This window comes from Chlorocebus sabaeus, chromosome 6 (assembly GCF_047675955.1).
Source record: "Chlorocebus sabaeus isolate Y175 chromosome 6, mChlSab1.0.hap1, whole genome shotgun sequence".
Classification (NCBI taxonomy): Eukaryota; Metazoa; Chordata; class Mammalia; order Primates; family Cercopithecidae; genus Chlorocebus; species Chlorocebus sabaeus.
Window position 1 is genome coordinate 14,121,007 of NC_132909.1, and position 19,118 is coordinate 14,140,124.

A 19,118-nucleotide genomic window follows, 5' to 3' on the forward strand; every position below is an offset into this window, starting at 1 on the left:
CTTCTAAATCCTTTGCCCCACTGTTGTGATCTATACAGAACCCTCCTGACCATCCTCTCCAGCTAGATAACTGAACTCTTCCCTGCCTCGTCAAAACTTCTGCCCCGTGTCTCATCCCCACCTAGGGGGTCTGCCTGCTGGTTGATTTGGGGGTTTGCCAGAGTAGGAAAGGTGGTGGGGTCAACAGCCAGAGGAAGATGGGAGACCCAAGGCAAGACAGCACCAGACAGCACGCGACTCAGTCCAGGAGAGCTGGAGCTTCAGTTTCTTCGTCCCAGCCCCTTTCAGCACAGGGCTGGGGACAGGTAGAACTGTGTCCTCCCAGCCCAAACCTGCCACCTCCTGCTGGCCCAGCTCAGGGCTGAGATTGTTGATTGGATTCACCTGTGATCTTGTGGCCAGTGTTGCCAAGGAAGGTCTGAATCAGCACACTTGGTTTCCCTGGCTGCCAAATCCAGGCCGTGTGAAGCATGTGGTAGATGGTGGTGAAGGAGGTGCTGCAGGTGACCAGGGTGCCCAGGATGGGTGAAAGGAGGCACCTCTGGAAACTCGGCCTAGCATTTCCACCACCAGCACTGTGGTGATCTGGTGACCTTGGGCCGAAGGCCCTGTCCCACCGCCAGGGTTTTGTGCAGGGGCTGGCCCGTTGAGGCAGTTTGACAGAGGAGTCACACTGGCAGTAGCCTTCTGAACAGTGGGTAGGTATGTACAGGTCACCCGCCACCGCCTTTACACCCAGCAGAGGACTCAGGCTGATGTTGCCGGCAGGCCACTGTGGATACCAGCTAGATAGGCTGCTGCAGGGAGGTCTTTTGCTCTAGGATGGGCTGTAAGATAGGCCTGGCCACCAGGAATGCTTGCTGCTTGTGGCTCTCCAGTCCCTTCACCATCATTCCCAACAGGTGGAACTCACCCTTTTCAATTCAGACACAGGAATACATCAGTATCCTTCTCACCCTCCACTGCAGGAAACAAGCACTGCTCAATTAGCTTCTACGTGGGAGCAGGCCACGTGGTGCTAGCAGCTGTCTGGGCTCAAGCACCTGTCTGGGCTCACGAGCACAGCACTTGGCTTAAGAATGTCAGCCCTGCAGCCAGGCTGCCTATGTTCACATCCCAGCTTTGCCATCTACCACCTGTGGGGCATTGGACAAGTTGCCAAAGCTTGCTGGGCATCTGTTTTGTCTGCAAAATAAGGTGATAATTGTACCTACCTCCTAGGGTGTTGTGGTGATTGAGTTCACGATAATTGTGTCTGTTGTAGTCGGTTCTTGCCTTGATGTAAAGAAATACCTGAGACTGGGTAATTTATAAAGAAAAGGGGTTTAATTGGCTCACAGTTCTGCAGACTATACCAGAAGCACGGTGCTGGCATCTGCTCGGCTTCTGAGGAGGCCTCTGGAAACTTAAAATCATGGCAGAAGGTGAAGTGGGAGCAGGTACTTCACATGCCCAGAGCAGGGACAAGAGAGAGGGGAGGTGGCATACACTTTGAAACGACCAGATCTCACAGAACGAATTCACTATCGTGAGGACAGTACCAAGGGGTTGGTGCTAAACCATTCATAAGAAACCACCCCCATGATCCAGTCCCTCCCAGCAGGCCCCACCTCCAACAGTGGGGACTACAATTTGACATGAGATTTGGTGGGGACACAGATCCAAACCATATCAGTGCCTGAGCTATGCTGAGCCTCAATAAATGTTAGATGCCACCATCATCCACAGGTGCCAGGTCTGCATTGGCCACGTAGCATTTTGCAGTCCTCTAACTTTGCAGATACGTGAGCCAATACATCCTCTTTTTTCTCCTTAATGCACGTGATTGGTCTCTGTCACCAGTGAGTGAGAAGCGCCGACTCTTAGGGAATGGCAACTGAAAAGCATTATTTCACGGTGGAGTCTAGTTCAGTCATGTGATGGTACCTGGGGTGACACCTTTTCCCACTCTGGGCCTGTGCTGGAAGGTGAAGGTGAAGAGGTAGGCAGTCTCTCAAGGGTCCAGGCCCTCCTTCTCTGCCACCAGTCCCCCAGAGCCTGTGCCTGACCCTCCAGCTACTGTCGACAGCCATCCAGGATCTGGCTGAGCCCACTCTCCTCAGAGAAGGTGCTGGGGTGGCAGCTGTGGGGGTGGCAAACTCCATCTTGGAACAAAGGAAGGAGAAACGCCCTGCTGCAGGATTTCGCCAGCCAGCTGGGCATGGTTGGTGGTCACATGCTCTGATGCAATGATAATGAGGTTGTAACGGTCCAGCAGCACCTGCTGGAGGTACTTGTTAGCCTGGAAAGTGGGCGTGCCTTTGTCTGGAGGATCTGATGATGACCGTGGGTGCAGGTAGGCTGTAGGGTCCACAGCCATTTCTATCACACCTATGCAGGCTGAGTTGGGGTCTTCATTTCGTAGCCTCTCATGGTGTTGATAGGTCAACTTGCCTGAGCCTGTGGCCCTGGTAGTGCCAATGTGCACCCTGACATTCTCCAATGAACAAAATGTGGCCTGCAACTTGGCAGCAACTGCTGGCAGATTCCACACCTTGCAGGCCTCTGTCAGAGCCCTCGCCACCTCTCACGATAGCATCAGTCTCTTGAACTGGCTGAGGGCTGGCTGGGCTGTACTTGCCCCATAGGTTGCCTGATCCCTAGTTCTCCAGCTTCAGAACTTGGTCACCCTCAGCAGAACAGGTGAGGGAGTATTTTCACCCTGAGTGACCCATTCTCCAATCCCTCTGCATGCCTGTCATAAATGTGTTAAAATATACTTGCTGCCTTGGCATCCACTTTTAGGCCTGACATACATTGTTTGAAACTCAGTGAAAACCTCCTCACCTTAGCCTCATTAAAACTTCCCCTTCCTCTTGTGGCTTGCAGTTTAGCCCACCTGCTCTTCATTTCACCAACCCAAAACCCAACAACATCCTACAGTGGCTGACCATGGCCCTGTGGGATGGTCAGTCAACATCAGAGCCATGTAAGTTAGTTCCTGCTTCAAGCGTGTTTTCTTTAAAATAGCCATCCACAACCACCATGGGAAAGTCTAAGGGAATATAGGCATAGGCCCACAGGTTGCTTTTTTTTTTTTTTTTTTTTTGAGACAGAGTCTAGCTCTGTTGCCCAGGCTGGAGTGCAATGGTGCAATCTTGGCTCACTGCAACCTCCGGCCTCCCCAGTTCAAGTGATTCTCCTGCCTCAGCCTCCCGAGTAGCTGGGATTACAGGTGCCTGCCACCACCCTGGCTAATTGTTTTGTATTTTTAGTGGAGATGGGGTTTCACTTATGTTGGCATGCTGGTCTCGAACTCCTGACCTCAGGTGATCCGCCCACCTCAGCCTCCCAAAGTGCTGGGATTACAGGTGTGAGCCACCGCACACGGCTCTCCATGACTGTTTGACACTATCTTTTGATTCCCTAAAAAAAGTTCAAAAAATTTCCACTAGATAATGCTGAACTAGCTGAACTATGGATATGGATAGATCGTATCTGAAAGATGACAATGGTAAAAACTGTGCGAGATATGTAGTTACCACTTCCTTTGAAGTTGCTGAAGCCGCCCCCTTATCTGTGGCTACTTTTTTTTTTTCTTTTGAGGTGGAGCCTTGCTCTGTTGCCCAAGCTGGAGCACAGTGGCACAATCTCAGCTCACTGCAACCTCTGCCCACTGGATTCAAGCAATTTTCCTGTCTCAGCCTCCCAAGTAGCTGGGATTACAGGCACCCACCACCATGCCCGGCCAATTTTTTTGTATTTTTAGTAGAGACAGGGTTTCGCCATGTGGGCCAGTCTGGTCCTGACCTCCTGACCTCAAGTGATCTGCCTACCTCGGCCTCCCAAAGTGTTGAGATTACAGGTGTGAGCTGCTGCGCCTAGCCCCTGTGGCTACTTCTGCCCAACAAACTAAACTCACTGCCCTTACCTGGGCTGGCCTCGTGAAAGGGCAATCTGTTACTCTATGCAGATAGTACATATGCCTTTGGGGTTGCTCCTGATTTTGGACTGCTATGGAAATGAAGGGGTTTCCTCACTTCCACTGGAGATCAAATTAAAAATGGATCCTATGTACAGGACTTACTGGATGCCATCCAGCTGCCAGCTGCCTTGGCTATTATGGAAACTTCCGGACATTCAAGCTGAGCCTCTGCGGAAGCTAGAGGAAACAGCTTTGGCTGATATGCCATAAAAGATGCTGCTGTTAAAGGTTCGGTTCCTCAAATCTCTCTCGTGGCCCAGCTAAAAGAGCCACCAAAAGATGATCTAAAAATGATTACCAAAGATGTACAAAATTGGGCTCCAGAAACCAAAAAACAAAATTGGAAAGATCACGCTGCTAGTTCAATGACTTGAGGGAAAAAAAAAAAAAGCTGTAGTTGAGGCCTGATAACTAGTTCTCTACAACTCAGTATTGTTAACTATAGTACATAATTTTACTCACTGGGGAACTTACAAATTATTTTATGAAACAATATTAGGGGGAGTGACATTAAAAGAAGCTGTACTGGCCGGGTGCAGTGGTTCTCGGGCCTGTAATCCCAGAACTCTGGGAGGCCGAGGCGGGCCGATTGCTTGAGTCCAGTAGTTCAAGACCAGCCTGGACAACACAGCGAAATCCTGTCTCCACTAAAAATATCAAAATAAAGAAGTAGTTTCAACTGCTGGGGAGGCTGAGGTGGGAGAGTCACCTGAGCTCAGGAGATCAAGGCTGCAGTGAGCGGAGATCGTGCCCCTGCACTCCAGTCTGGGTGACAGAGTGAGACCCTCAAAAAACAAACAAACAAACAAAAAACAAAAACACAGCAAAAAAAAAAAAAAGCCTATTTGACTTCTGCCGCCTGCCATAAGTTTAACTCAGGAAAATGTGTATATCCTGATCCTGGACATTTTTATCTACCTAATAGGCCCTTCAAGGTTTGGCAAATGGATTTTATCCAACTACCCACTTCCATGTGTATGTGGGTGTGTGTATATATATACTATATATGTACTATATATGTGTGTATATATACTATATATGTACTACATATGTATATACACTATGTACTATATATGTGTATATAACTATATATGTATATGTACTATATACGTACTATCTATAGTACTATATATACTATATATAGTGTATATATACCATATATGTACTATATATATGTGTATATATGCTATATATATATACGTACTAGTAATGGTTTGCACATTCTCCTATTAGGTAGAGGCTTTCCTGGTAGACAAGCCACTGCTTCAGCTTTGGCCAAAATTCTTCTGGAAAAAAAAGGATTCTCACCTAGGGAACTCCCCTTGAAGTACATCATGATCAGGAGCCCATTCTACTGGCCATATAATAAAACAAGTGCGTTCAGTTTGGCCAATTTTTCAGCATTTCCACTGTCTACAATCCCCAATCTTCTGGCTCAGTGGAACAAACAAGTGGAACTATAAAAACCCGATTGGATGGCCGGGCGCGGTAGCTCGCCCCTGTAACCCCAGCACTTTGGAAGGCCGAGGCAGGCAGATCACACCCCAGCACTTTGGAAGGCCAAGGCAGGCAGATCACTTGAGATCAGGAGTTCAAGACCAGCCTGGCCAACATGGTGAAACTCTATCCCTATTAAAAATACAAAAAATTAGCTGGGTGTGGTGGTACATGCCTGTAATCCCAGCTACTCGGGAGGCTGATGCAGGAGAATTGCTTGAACCCAGGGGACAGATGTTGCAGTGAGCTGGGATCAAGCCACTGCACTCCAGCCTAGGCGACAGAGAGAGACTCCGTTTCAAAACAAAAACAAAAAACCCAGTTGGCAGAATTTATCTACATCTTCCTTGACCTAAGTTCCTCCTCTGGTATTATTAAATCTAAGGGCCACTCTTTGGGGCTCATAAACTTTCACCTTTTGAAATAGTCACAGGCCATCCTATGCACTTGGGCTCCTCTGCTATTGACCCTTAATTGATAAAAGGAGACATACCCATCTGGGTGCAGTGGCTCACGCTAACACTTTGGGAGGCCGAGGCAAGGGGATTGCTTGAGTCTGGGAGTTCAAGACCAGCTTGGGTGACATGGCAAAACCCTATCTCTACAAAAACACAAAAATTAGCCGGGCGTAGTTGTATGCAATGTAGTCCCAGCTACTCGGGATGCTGAGACGGGAGGATCACTTCAACCCGGGAGGCAGAGGTTGCAGTGAGCTGAGATCCCGCTACTGTACTCCAGCCTGGGCACCAGAGGGAGACACTGTCTCAAAACAAAAACAAAAACGAAACAGACATACTCCAACATTAATAAAGCCTGAATAAAGTAAAGGCATTAAAGCAATGGATAGAAATCATACTTTGATGGAACAATCTTTCCACAACACAATCATAGGAGACAAAGACCTACAGCGCCATGATCTGCAACCCGGCGACTTTGTCTGTCGGAAAAGATACCTACACAAGAGTCCTATCCAGCCTTACCAGAAGGGTCCATATTAAGTCCTCACCAATCCCTGTGCTGCCAAACTAAAGGGCATTGACTTCTGTATTCACATCTTTCGTATTTATTTATTTATTTTTGAGATAGAGTTTCGCTCTTGTTGCCTAGGCTGGAGTGCAGTGGCTGGATCTCGGCTCGCTGCCACTTCCTCCCCTGGGTTCAAGCGATTCTCCTGCCTCAGACTCCCAAGTAGCTGGGATTACAGGTGCCCGCCACCGCGCCTGGCTAATTTTTGTGTTTTTAGTGGAGATGGGGTTTCACCATGTTGGCCAGACTGGTCTTGAACTCCTGACCTCAAGTAATCCGCCCACCTTGGCCTCCCAAAGTGCTGGGATTAAAGGCATGAGCCATCCACCACGCCCAGCCTATTTTTTCTTTTTTTGAGATAGGATCTGATTCTGTCACCCAGGCTAGAGTGCCGTGGCACGATCATGGCTCACTGCAGCCTTGACCTCCTAGGCTCAAGTGATCCTCCCACCTCAGCCTCCTGAGTAGCTAGGCCTACAGGCATGTGCCACCATGCCTGGCTAATTTTTTGTAGAGACAGGGGCTCACCATGTTGCCTAGGCTGGTCTTCAACTCCTGGGCTCAAGTAATCCTGCTGCCTTGGACTCCCAAAGTACTGGGATTACAGGTATGAGCCCTGCGCCCAGCCACAAAGTGAAACTTTGAGACTTACATGTTCATATTTACTGTTTCACCCTAACAGTGACTACAGTCTACAGAAAAGACTTTGAAATTAGATTTTAAAATTGCAAAAAAAACCAGAATTTAACTAAATAAAAAAATACGCTGGCCATGGTGGTTCATACCGGTAATCCCAGCACTTTGGGAGGCCGAGGCGGGAGGATCACTTGAGGCCAGGTGTTCAAGACCAGCCTGGCCAACATAGTGAAACCCCATTTCTACTAAAAGTACAGAAAAATTAGTTGGGCATAGTGGCTCATGCCTGTAATCCCAGCAACTCAGGAGGCTGAGGTTGGAGAACCGCTTGAACCCCGGAGGTGAAGGTTGCAGTGAGCTGATATCATGTGACTGTACTCCAGCCTGATGACAAAGCAAGACCTTGTCTCACAAAAAAAAAAAAAAAAAAAAAAAAAAAAAAAAAAGCAAAAATAACTTACGCTCCTAATCCTTTAATTGTTGATGGTCTCCAGCAATGCCATAATTAGATAATAGAAGCTTGGGCAAATACTGGTTGACACGTCCCTACAACAGCCTTGGGAAAGTTATTTGTTTGTTTGTTTGTTTGCTTGTTTCAGAAAGAGTCTTGCTCTGTTGCCCAGGCTGGAGTACAGTGGCATAGTCTTGGCTCGCTGCAACATCTGCCTCCCCAGTTCAAGCGATTCTCCTGCCTCAGCCTCCCAAGTAGCTGGGATTACAGGTGCCTGCCACCACGCCTGGCTAATTTTTGTATTTTTAGTTGAGACGGGGTTTCACCATGTTGGTCAGGCTGGTCTCGAACTCCTGACCTCAGGTGATCCACCTGTCTCGGCCTCCCAAAGTGCTGGGATTACAGGCATGAGCCACCATACCTGACTGAGCAAGTTAATCATTCTCTCATTGCCAAATGTAAACAGTAAGAGAAGCTTCTTTTCCAGGCTGTTATGAGCCAGGAGTACCTAGGAGTGATGAATAAATGTTAGCTAATATAAAGTACTTAGCTTGGCATGTGGTTACACTCTCAGTATTATTACTGGTGGTGCCTCAGACACTCGGCATTGTTATGACTTTTATTGTTATGGTTACTTTTTAATTTGGTCTTGAGCAGGGAAACGTTGGGTTTGAGTGTGTCAAAGTGAAAAATAAAAATGTAGACATGAATCTCTAAACTTAGCATTTTTTTTTTTTTTTTTCTTTGAGGCAGTCTTGTCACCCAGGCTGGAGTGCAGGGTCACAATCTCAGCCCACTGTAACCTCCGCCTCCGGATCTCAAGCGATTTTCCTGCCTCAGCCTCCCGAATAGCTGGGACTACAGGCAGGCAGCACCACACCAGCTAATTTTTGTATTTTTAATAGAGATGGGGTTTCGCCATATTGGCCAGGCTGGTCAGAAACCTCAGCACATAGTTGCCCTCACGTTAAGACCCAGGGTCTTTCAGCAGGTCCCAGTATTTACACACACACCCCCCCATCCAATCCCACAGAGACTGGTGACCCCAAACTCAGCAAATGTGTCACAATCTTAGACTCACAGCATCAAAATCAAGAAGTCAAGACTGAAGGGAGCTGTGATTATACCACTACACTCCAGCCTGGGTGACAGGGCAAGACCCTGTCTCTAAAAAAAAATTTTTTTTAGTCATGGAGAGACCAGGATTCTTCCCAGTCACAGACACGCCAGATGTCTCAACTCCATGTGCCTTCCTGCTCTGAGATATACCCTCCATCCTTCTGGAGTGAGACTCATGCTAGGCCACGGAGTTGCATTCTCAGCCTCCTCTCTCCTCCAATATTCAAGGAAACATCCAGTCACTCTCTCCCCATGCCATTCTCTGTCTCCTCAAGCACCACACAGAGGTGAGCCCTGTGACCGTCTGCCCTCCTTCTCTCTGCCACTCCCCACCCCTCCATGGCTCCCAAGCAGCAGGCAGGCACAGATGCCCACTCTCCCTAACCTGTTTAGCCATTGCTGGACACCACTGTGCTCATCCCAGGCCCCAAGGGCTGTCTTTGGTACATGGGTTCTCAGAAAGGGACATGAGATTGAAACTAAAGTACCTTAGCAGGGGCCAGGTGCAGTGGCTCACGCCTGTAATCCCAGCACTTTGAGAGGCCAAGGTCAGGAGTTCAAGACCAGCCTGGCCAACATGGCACAACCCCCATCTCTGCTAAAAATACAAAAATTAGGCCGGGCGCCACTTTCGGAGGCCAAGGTGGGCGGATCACCTGGGGTCAGGAGTTCAAGACCATCCTGGCCAACATGGTAAAACCCCCTCTCTACCAAAAATACAAAAATTCGCTGGATGTGGTGGCGTGTGCCTGTAATTCCAGCTACTTGGGAGGCTGAGGCAGGAGAATTGCTTGAACTCGGGAGGTGGAGGTTGCAGTAAACCAGGATCATGCCACAGCACTCCAGCCTGGGCTCTGAGTCTCAAAAAAAAAAAAAAAAAAAAAAAAAAAAAAAAAAAAAATTCGCTGGGCGTGGTGGTGCTCACCTATAATCCCAGCTACTCAGGAGTCTGAGGCAGGAGAATTGCGTGAACGTGGGAGGCAGAAGTTGCAATGAGCCAAGATCGCGCCACTGCACTCCAGCCTGGGTGACAGAGCAAGATTCCATCTCAAAAAATAATAAAAATTAAATTAAATTAAAAAATAAAATAAAATAAATAAAATAGAAAGTACCTTAGCAGGACACAATCTCCTGTCTTGGCCCTGCTGTCCCGTGCTCCACAAATTCCTCCTGGCCCCTTGGGGACCAGGGAGAAAGACACCACCAAGAAGCCCTGGGAACCCTGGGCCCACCATCCATGTCTCCAACCTCCCTCCCCAGGGCACTCCTGTCCCCTTTCACTACACTCCTGTTGGCCCTGGGCCCACCTGCCTCCCTCCTCCTCTCCCCAGTGCCGCCTCCTTTGCCCTGCCCAGGACACAGGCTCCCCTCCCTGCCCGGGAGGCAGGCTCCCTCCACACCCACCCTCCAGGCAACTGCAGCCCTCACATTCACCACATTGGCCTTTTTTGTTGGTTTGTTGGATTTTGTTAAGACTTAGTTTGTGGGTGAGGCAGGGGGGTGGGGCTGCACTCTTTATTTCTCTTCTGAGTCGTGTTTCTTCCAGCTATCCAGAATGTACTTAAGAAGGAGGCCGAGCTTCCTGCGGGTTGAGAGTGGGGCTTCCTCGCTGCCTCCCTCCCCGGACCCCCCCTTCTCCACGCCATTGTCACCGGCCGCTTCCAAGCCGACCTCTGGCTGCGACTCGTCCTCCTCCAGGGCCTTGATGCGGACACGCTGGGCGTCCTCGGCCATCTCGTTGAGGCAGCCCTGGAGCATGGTGTAGACAGCGCCAAAGCTGATGCCGCCAGCCACCAGCGTCCCAAACACAGGGATGCCCCTCTCAAAGGCGCGGGCCACCCGCATGGCGCCGTCGGATGACTGGGAATAGAGCCGCAGGACAGTCTCAGGCGAGACCTCGTTGGCCAGCGGGGAGCGGATGACCGAGCGCAGGTCACCTGCCTGTTTGCCCACCTGCTCGGCCAGCTTGGCCAGCGAGTCCTCATCCAGACCAAAGCTGCGGTGGTAGCCACGCAGCGAGTGGATGAGCAGGGCATCATCGTAGGCAGCCGCCAGCCCCGGCACAGGCAGGGCCTGGATGACGCCCAACACCAGGGCGGTCTTGAGGACTTGCTCTTGAAGCATGGCCTTCTTCTTCTGCAAGGCCTCCAGTGAGATGTCGGGGAGCGACAGCAGGCCAGCGTGGCGCCGGTGGGCGGGCAGGTCATGTTCCCAGGTGGACACCAGCGTGGGAAAGTCGTAGCGGGCTGGCGAGAGGTTGGACACCAGGAAGATGCGAGGTTCAGCCACGCCGGCCTCCCGCAGCCGCTCAGCACAGTGGTCTCGGATCTCCTGCAGGACAGCGGCCTCTCTGAAGCCCGATGGCCGCTGGCTGCGTGTGGCCGCCAGGTCCTCGTCCACCTTGGTGCGCACAAAGTAGAACTTCTTGCCCTGGCACAGGATCTCGGCGGCCAGGCGGGTCTCGACGGCCCCGCAGCGGCGGGGGGAGACCAGCAGGAAGAAGTCATAGCGGCTGAAGTCCACCTGCTTCAGGTACTTGTCGGCCGGGCAGCCTGGAGAGCCGGCCCCTGGCAGGTCCCAGAGGGTCACATCGGGGAACTGTGGGTGCGGGTAGGCCGACGGTTGCATCGTGGTCTCCACAACGCCCGTGAGAGCCGCGCCAGGGTCCTCGGCCCCCAGGCCACGCAGGGCGTTGATGAGGGAGGACTTGCCGGCGCCCGACTCGCCCGTGACGCCCACCTCCAGGCGGGTGCTCTCCGTGGAGGCCAGCAGCTCCTGGAGGTGAGAGGCAGCCTGGGGGAGGTCGCCCGACTCAAAGGCTGTGCGCAGGGCCTCCAGCCTTTCCTTGGCCATGAGGATGGTGGTTTCCTCCTCCCCAGGCACCACAGGCAACTTTGAAGTAGCCATGGTGGCCAGTGGTTCAGAGGGTGGCAGGGGACGGGAGAGTCACAGGATGCGTGATCCTCAGCGCCTGCAGAGGAGAAGGGAGCCATTCACACCACCTGGGCCTTGGCATAGAGGGGAGAGACAGACATCACGCATGTGAAGGGAGTCCCCCTGGAAGCCCACAACTCTATTTCTCCTTCAAGAACTGGGGACACATTTTTGGCACAAGTTAAAGGGCTTTGGGATCTGGCAGGCCCAGGTTCACATCCCTTTTCTGCCACTATCTTGCTGTGTGACCAGGGGCAAAATGAAGCACCTCTCTGTGTAATGGGCATGACCACCAAGCAGCCTCTTGGAGCACTGTTGGAGTCTCCAGGGTAACCTAGGCACAGGTCAGTTTTCCGGGTGTACGTGTGCCTTGGAGGGCTGTGTGCTTAGAGTGGCCCAGTGCTTGGTTTAATGCTCTGCTGACACTGGCTGAAATTCTTTGTTTGTTTGAGACAGGATCTCTGTCATCCAAGCTGGAGCACAGTGCTACAATCATGGCTCATTGCAGCCTTGATCTCCTTGGCTCTAGCAATCCTCCCACCTCAGCCTCCTGAATAGCTGGGACCACAGGTGCATGCCACCATGCCCAGCTACTTTTTAAAACTTTTTGTAGAGATGGGAGTTTCACTATGTTGTCCCAGCTGGGCTTGAACTTCCGAGATCAAGGTCCTCCTGCCTTGGCTTCTGTGTGCTGGGATTAAGGGCATGAGCCACCATACCTGGCCTGAAATTCTTTGTAATATTTGAACCAGGGGCCCCATATTTTCATTTCATACTGGGCTCTGCCAATTACATAGCCAGGGCTGCATAGGAAAGGGCGTAAGCCCAGCTCCTGGCCTGTGGCACAGACCCATTCAGAGGAAACAGCTGCCTCCTGCTGCGGCTGGGATTGGAGGGTGGGGTAAAGGGGACCCAGACCCGGAGCCAGACTGCCTGGGTTCAAATCCTGGCTCCACCACATACTCACTGAGTGATGTGAGGCAAGTTACTTAACTCTCCCCTCCCTGTCCTCATCTGTACACTGAGAATGATACCTACAATCATGACAAACCACCCTGGAGGATCTCTGTCACTTGAATGAGTTATGACATAAAACAGCCCATAAAACAGCGCCTGGCTCAGGGCAGGTGCCACGTGTCATTGCCATCATCATCATCATCATTGTACTTATCATTAGTAATATTCTTAGCTGTGTGACTTTGAGCAAGTCCTCGCCCTCTCTGAGCCTCAGCTGCTCCGTGGGGATACTCCCCTCCACCTCGCAGGGCTGCTGTGATGACCACGAACCCCGTTCAGCTAGCCCTAGGCTGACTTTGGGTTCAGATACCCTTGGGTTCAGGAAGCCAGGCATGGGGACCACCTGGACACTGGGAGTCATTTCCATGAAATCCCAGCCCTGCCATGGCAGCCCTTGCCTCCCGGGGTTCAGTTTCCCCTCCCATCCCCCTGGAGCTCCTGTCGTGATGGTCCCCCGTCAGATCCCTCCTCCTCGCCAGGAGCTTCCCTGGTCCTCCCACTTCCCACTCACCCTTCTCTGGCCCATCACCTCTAAAATACATTTACTCACTAAGGGTCTTCAGGGAGCCCTGGGAGAGCTGCTCATGTCTGGGATCACTGTCCCCAGTTGACAGGGAGAGGGACTGAGGCTCAGACAAGACAAGTGAGGCCTCCTCATCCAGAGGCACAGCCAGGACCCAAACCCAGGTCCCCAGGCTCCTTCACCCCTCTAGAGAGTTACTGTCCCTTCAGCCACATGTCCCTGCCTCCCGCCTTGTCTCCTTGCCCTCTGCATCCCGTCTCTTCACCTCCCACCCCTCACCCCATCCTCTGCTACCGCACTCCACCCCCCACAGAAATGTGTCCTTAAGACATTGTTCCTGGCTGGGCGTGGTGGCTCACACCTATAATCCTAGCACTTTGGGAGGCCGAGGTGGGTGGATCACTTGAGGTCAGGAGTTCGAGACCAGCCTGGCCAACATGGTGAAACCCCATCGCTACTAAAAATACAAAATTAACCAGGTGTTGTGGCACACGCCTGTAGTCCCAGCTCTTGAACCCGGGAGGCGGAGGTTGCAGTGAGCCAAGATTCCGCCACTGCACTCCAGCCTGGGCAACAGAGCGAGACTCCATCTTAGAAAATAAATAAATAAATAAATAAAGACATTGTTGCCTCCAGATCTGAGCCTCCTATCCTGGGTCAGAAGGGTTCCCGCCTATGCCCTCTCCCTAGTATGGTCTGGGTGGGAAGAGTGGGAACCTGGAACAGGTCCTGGCAGCAAGGGGCAGACAAGTCAGTGGTTGGAATTTGGGCTGAGAGAGTCCGGATTAGGACCGTAAGCCCCTGCTCCGCACATGCACAGGGGCCCAGTGAGAGAGCCCTGGGGGACTCACCTGCCCTGCAGGCTCTCCCTCTCCCCTCACACTCTCCCCACTGATAGGATCTCCTTCCCTGTTAACCCAAGGTCAGATGCCGTTGCTAGGACCCATTGTAATAGCAAGCAGCAGCTTATTGGTCAGCCAGCCTTGGTGCAATAATGCGACAGTGATGTCAGGGGTCGGGGCCTGGAGGTAGAGCAGGGACCCCAGACCCCAGCTGCTCATGGGCTCACCACCCACTCACACGGGGCCCTCTAGTTCCGCTGAAGGCTCTGGAGAGATCTTTCTAACACTGAGACCTGTTCAAAATCCTCCATGGTCTCCATCACCCCCAGGACAAACTCAGATTCACAGCTTGGTGTCCGAGGGCTTGGCCCTGCTACCACTCCACCCTTCACCCAGGGGACTCTCAGTTCCCCAGACAAGTGTGAAAGTTGATGATACAAATTGGGTCACTGCTGGTGGGCACAGTGGCTCACTCATGCCTGTAATCTCAGCAATTTAGGAGGCCAAGGTAGGAGGTTCTCTTGAGCCCAGGAGATCAAGACCAGCCTGGACAACAGAGAAAGACCCTATCTCTCAAAAAAAAAAAAAAAAAAAAAATGAGCCAGGTGTGGTGGTGCACATTTGTAGTCCCAGCTACTCAGGAGGCTGAGGTGGGAGGATTGCTTGAGCCCAGGAGTTCAAGGCTGCAGTGAGTCATGATCGTGCTACTGCACTCTAGCCTGGGTGACTGAGCAAGATTCTGTCTCTAAACGAAACAAAACAACAGAGTCATTGAAGGAAAGCAAGACTCAGACAAACACACAGTTACCAAAGCCTCACAAACACCCTCATTCAGGGACGCAGACGTGCAGACTTTAAGAGACACAATTACACACTGACAACATATACAGAAACCCCGAAACCCACTGACTTCATTCAGGAACCTCATTCATTCTGCGGCAGCAGCTAGGGCCCCAGAGATGCATCAAACCCAGGCACTGCTTCAGGGGCTCCAGACCCAAGAAAATGGAGATAATTGCAGCCCAGGATGATTGTGGACCAAGAAAGAGAGCCACCGCTGCCTGCACATATGCACCGATGCAGCCTGGCATGTTCCCAAGGATACCCCTGGCAGCTCCTCAGAGCACCAGCCAGGGAGGGGTTGCACCCTGCCTATCTGCATGCTGGAAACACAGCAATGAACAAGACAGCCCCAGGTTCTGCCCCCACAGGACTCAGAGTCCAGTGGTGGAGTCAGATCCATCCCAAGATAATGATGACAGAGGGGGCAGCTCTGGGATGGGGGACCCCAGAGGGCTGTGGGAGCACAAAGGGGGATGCCTGACTCAGCCTGGGAGTCAGGGAGGGCTTCCTGGAGGAGGGGGCACCTGACCTGAGATCCAAAGGATAAGTAGGAGTGAGTCAGATGGCACATTAGGGAGTTGCATCCCAGGCTAAGGGACCAGCCTCTGCAAAAACCCTGAGTTGAGAGAGAACTTTCATTTATTCAATAATAAATTCAATTTCAGGCACACCTCATTTTATTGCACTCAGCTGTATTGTCCTTCACAGATACTATGTGTTTTTTTTTTGCCGGGGGTGGGGGTATGTGGTGGAGAAGAGGGTCTTGCTCTGCCACCCAGGCTGGAGTGCAGTGGCATGATCTTGGCTCACTGCAATCTCCACCTCCTGGGCTCAGGCAATCTCTACTACCTTTGCCTCCCAAGTAGCTGGGACAACAAGCACGCGCCACCATTCCCAACTATTGTTTTATTTATTTATTTATTTATTTATTTATTTATTTATTTATTTATTCACTCATTCATTTATGTATTGAGACGGAGTTTTGCTCTTGTTGCCCAGGCTGGAGTGTGTAGTATGATCTTGGCTCACTGCAACCTCCGCCTCCCAGGTTCAAGTGCTTCTCCCACCTCAGCCTCCCGAGTAGCTGGGACTACAGGCGTGCACCACCATGCCCAGCTAATTTTGGTATTTTTAATAGAGACGGGGGTATCGCTATCTTGGCCAGGCTGGTCTCGAACTCCTAGCTTCAAGTGATCTTCCTGCCTTGGCCTCCCAAAGTGCTGGGATTACAGGCATGAGCCACCCCGCCTGGGCCGATACTATGGTTTTTACAAATTGCAAGTGTGTGGCAACCCTGTGTCCAGCAAGCCTGTTGGTGCCATTTTCCCAACAGCACATGCTCATTTCGTGTCTCTGTGTCACATTTTGGAAATTCTCACAACATGTGAAACTTTTTCATCATTATTATCTCTGCTAGCGTGATCTTTGACGTTACCGTTGTAATCATTTCAGGGCACCATAAACTGTGCCCACAGAAGACAGCAAACAATTGAAAAACACTGTATGTGTTCTGACTGTTCCACTGACCAGCCATTTTCCTGTCTCTCTCCTTCTCCTTGCGCTTCCCTCTTCTGTGAGACACAACTATAATGAAATGGCCAATTAATAACTCTAAAATGGCCTCCAAGTGTCCAAGTAAAAGGAAGAGTCACATGTCTCTCACTTTAAATCAAAAGCTAGAAATGATTAAACTTAGTGAAGAAGGCCTGTCCAAAGCCGAGATAGGGGCCAGTCGTGGTGGCTCACGCCTGTAATCCCAGCACTTTGAGAGGCCGAGTTGGGAGGATCCCTTGAGGCCAAGAGTTTGAGACCAGCCTGGGCAATATAGTGAGACCCCATCTCTATAAAAAATTTTTAAAGTTAGCTAAGTGTGGTAACACATGCCTGTAGTTCCAGCTACTTGGGAGGCTGATGAGGGAGAATTGCTTGATTCCAAGAGTTGAAGGTTACAGTGAGCTATGACCACAACACCGTACTCCAGACTGGGCCACAGAGCCAGACCCTGTCTCAAAAAAAAAAAAAAAAAAAAAAAACAACGGCAGGGCATGATGGCTCATGCCTGTAACCCAGCACTTTGGGAGGCTGAGGCAGGTGGATCACCTGAGGTCAGGAGTTTGAGACCAGCCTGGCCAATGTGACAAAATCCCATCTCTACTTAAAATACAAAAATTAGCTGGGCATGGTGGTATGCATCTGTAATCCCAGCTACTCGGCAGACTGAGGCAGAAGAACTGCTTGAACCTGGGAGGCGGATGTTGCAGTGAGCCGAGATCGCGCCACTGTACTCCATCCTGAGTGACAGAGCAAGACTCCATCTCAACAAACAAACAACAACAAAAAAGACTTCGGTGGAGGCATTTACTGCAGATGTGCTAGAAATAGCAAGAGAACTAAAATTAGTAGAGTCTGAAGATGCGACTGAATTGCTGCAATCTCATGATCAAACTTGAATAGACAAGGAGTTGCTTCTTATGGATGAGCAAAGAAAGTGGTTTCTTGAGATAGAATCTATGCCTGGTGAAGATGCTGTGAATATTGTTAAAATGACAACAAGGGATTTAGGATATGACATAAACTTACTTGATAAGGCAGTAGCAGGGATTGAGAGGACTGGCTTCAATTTTGAAAGTTCTACCGTGGGTAGCATGCTATCAAACAGCATCGCATGCTACAGAGAAATCTTTTGTGAAGGAAGAGGCAAATGATGCAGCAAACTTCACTGTTGTCTTGTTTTATTTATTTATTTATTTACTTACTTACTTATTGAGACAGAGTCTCACTCTGTCACCCAGGCTGGAGTGCAATGGCGTGATCTCAGAACACTGCAGCCTCCGCCTCCCAGGTTCAAGCAATTCTCCTGCCTCTGCCTCCCGAGTAGCTGAGATTACAGGCAAGTGCCACCACGCCTGGTTAATTGTTGTATTTTTAGTAGAGATGGGGTTTCACCAAATTGGCCAGGCTGGTCTCAAACTCCTGACCTCAGGTGATCCCCCTGCCTCGACCTCCCAAAGTGGGATTACAGATGTGAGCCACTGTACCCAGTCAGTTGTCTTATTTGAAAAATTGCAGCCGACTCAGTGGCTCACACCTGTAATCCCAACACTTTGGGAGGCCGAGGCAGGAGGATTTCTTGAGCCCAGGAGTTCGAGACCACCCTGGGCAATATAGGGGGACCCCGTCTCCATACACACAAAAAAAATTTAATTAGCCAGGCATGGTGGCATGTACCTGTGGTTCGCTACTCAGGAGGCTGAGGCAGGAGGATTGCTTGAGCCCTGGCAGTCAAGGCTGCAGTGGGCTGTGATCACATCACTGCACTTTAGCCTGGGCAACAGTGAGACTCTGCCTCTTAAAAAAAAAAATTGTTAGCTGGGCGCGGTGGCTCAAGCCTGTAATCCCAGCACTTTGGGAGGCCGAGACGGGCGGATCACGAGGTCAGGAGATCGAGACCATCCTGGCTAACACAGTGAAACCCCGTCTCTACTAAAAAATGCAAAAAAAAAAAAACTAGCCGGGCGAGGTGGTGGGCGCCTGTAGTCCCAGCTACTCGGGAGGCTGAGGCAGGAGAATCACTTGAACCCGGGAGGCGGAGCTTGCAGTGAGCTGAGATCCAGCCATTGCACTCCAGTCTGGGCGACAGAGTGAGACTCCGTCTCAAAAAAAAAAAAAAAAAAAAAAAATTGTTAAAATGTGGAAAAAGAAAAAGGAAAAAGAATCTATCTTAGAATCAATGAAGGTGTTCTGTGAGTGTCTACTCTGTGTCCCTCTGGGGTGAAAGTACAGCAATGATGGGGCCGGCTCTGCCCCACAGAGAGGAGGTTGATGCAAAATATACTTACTACCTCCAAGGACCCCTTGGTTGATGTTGGGGATCCAGTGGTGACTGAGACAGCACCAACCCTGTGGACTCAGTCTAGAAGGGAACACACCTTCATCCTCAGACAGTGATGACCCACGGTGGTCACAATGGGGTTGAAGCTGCCCAGAGAGGTGTGGGAGCCATGGGGGTGCCTGACCCAGCCTGGGGGTGGGGATGGAGTCAGTGAAGGATTTTTGGAGAAAATTAATTCATTCAACACATGCTTTCCAGACACCTACTGTGAGCCAGGCCCTGGCTGGTCGAGGCTGGAAACACAGCAGTGACAAAGACAGTCCCTGAACCATTTCTCCTGCCGACTCCCAAGCGTCCTTTCCTGCCTGCCCTTTCTCTCTGTGTCTCTTAGAAATTCTAAAGCATGTCCCTAGGAATATATACACGTGGTGGCC

General features: G+C 50.8%; 1 protein-coding gene across 1 annotated transcript; it reads right to left on the reverse strand.

Annotated features, from left to right (window-relative positions):
- Positions 1–10,169: 10,169 nt before the first annotated feature.
- Positions 10,170–14,658, reverse strand: IRGC (immunity related GTPase cinema). The gene has a single exon (XM_073016344.1). It carries the CDS (start codon positions 11,598–11,600, stop codon positions 10,209–10,211), a length of 1,392 nt encoding a protein of 463 aa, XP_072872445.1. The 5' UTR covers positions 11,601–14,658; the 3' UTR covers positions 10,170–10,208.
- Between the last annotated feature and the right edge of the window lie 4,460 nt (positions 14,659–19,118).

What these genes read in the sequence shown, in the direction of transcription:
- IRGC (XM_073016344.1), bottom strand. Translation starts at nt 11,600, where the DNA reads ATGGCTACTTCAAAGTTGCCTGTGGTGCCTGGGGAGGAGGAAACCACC.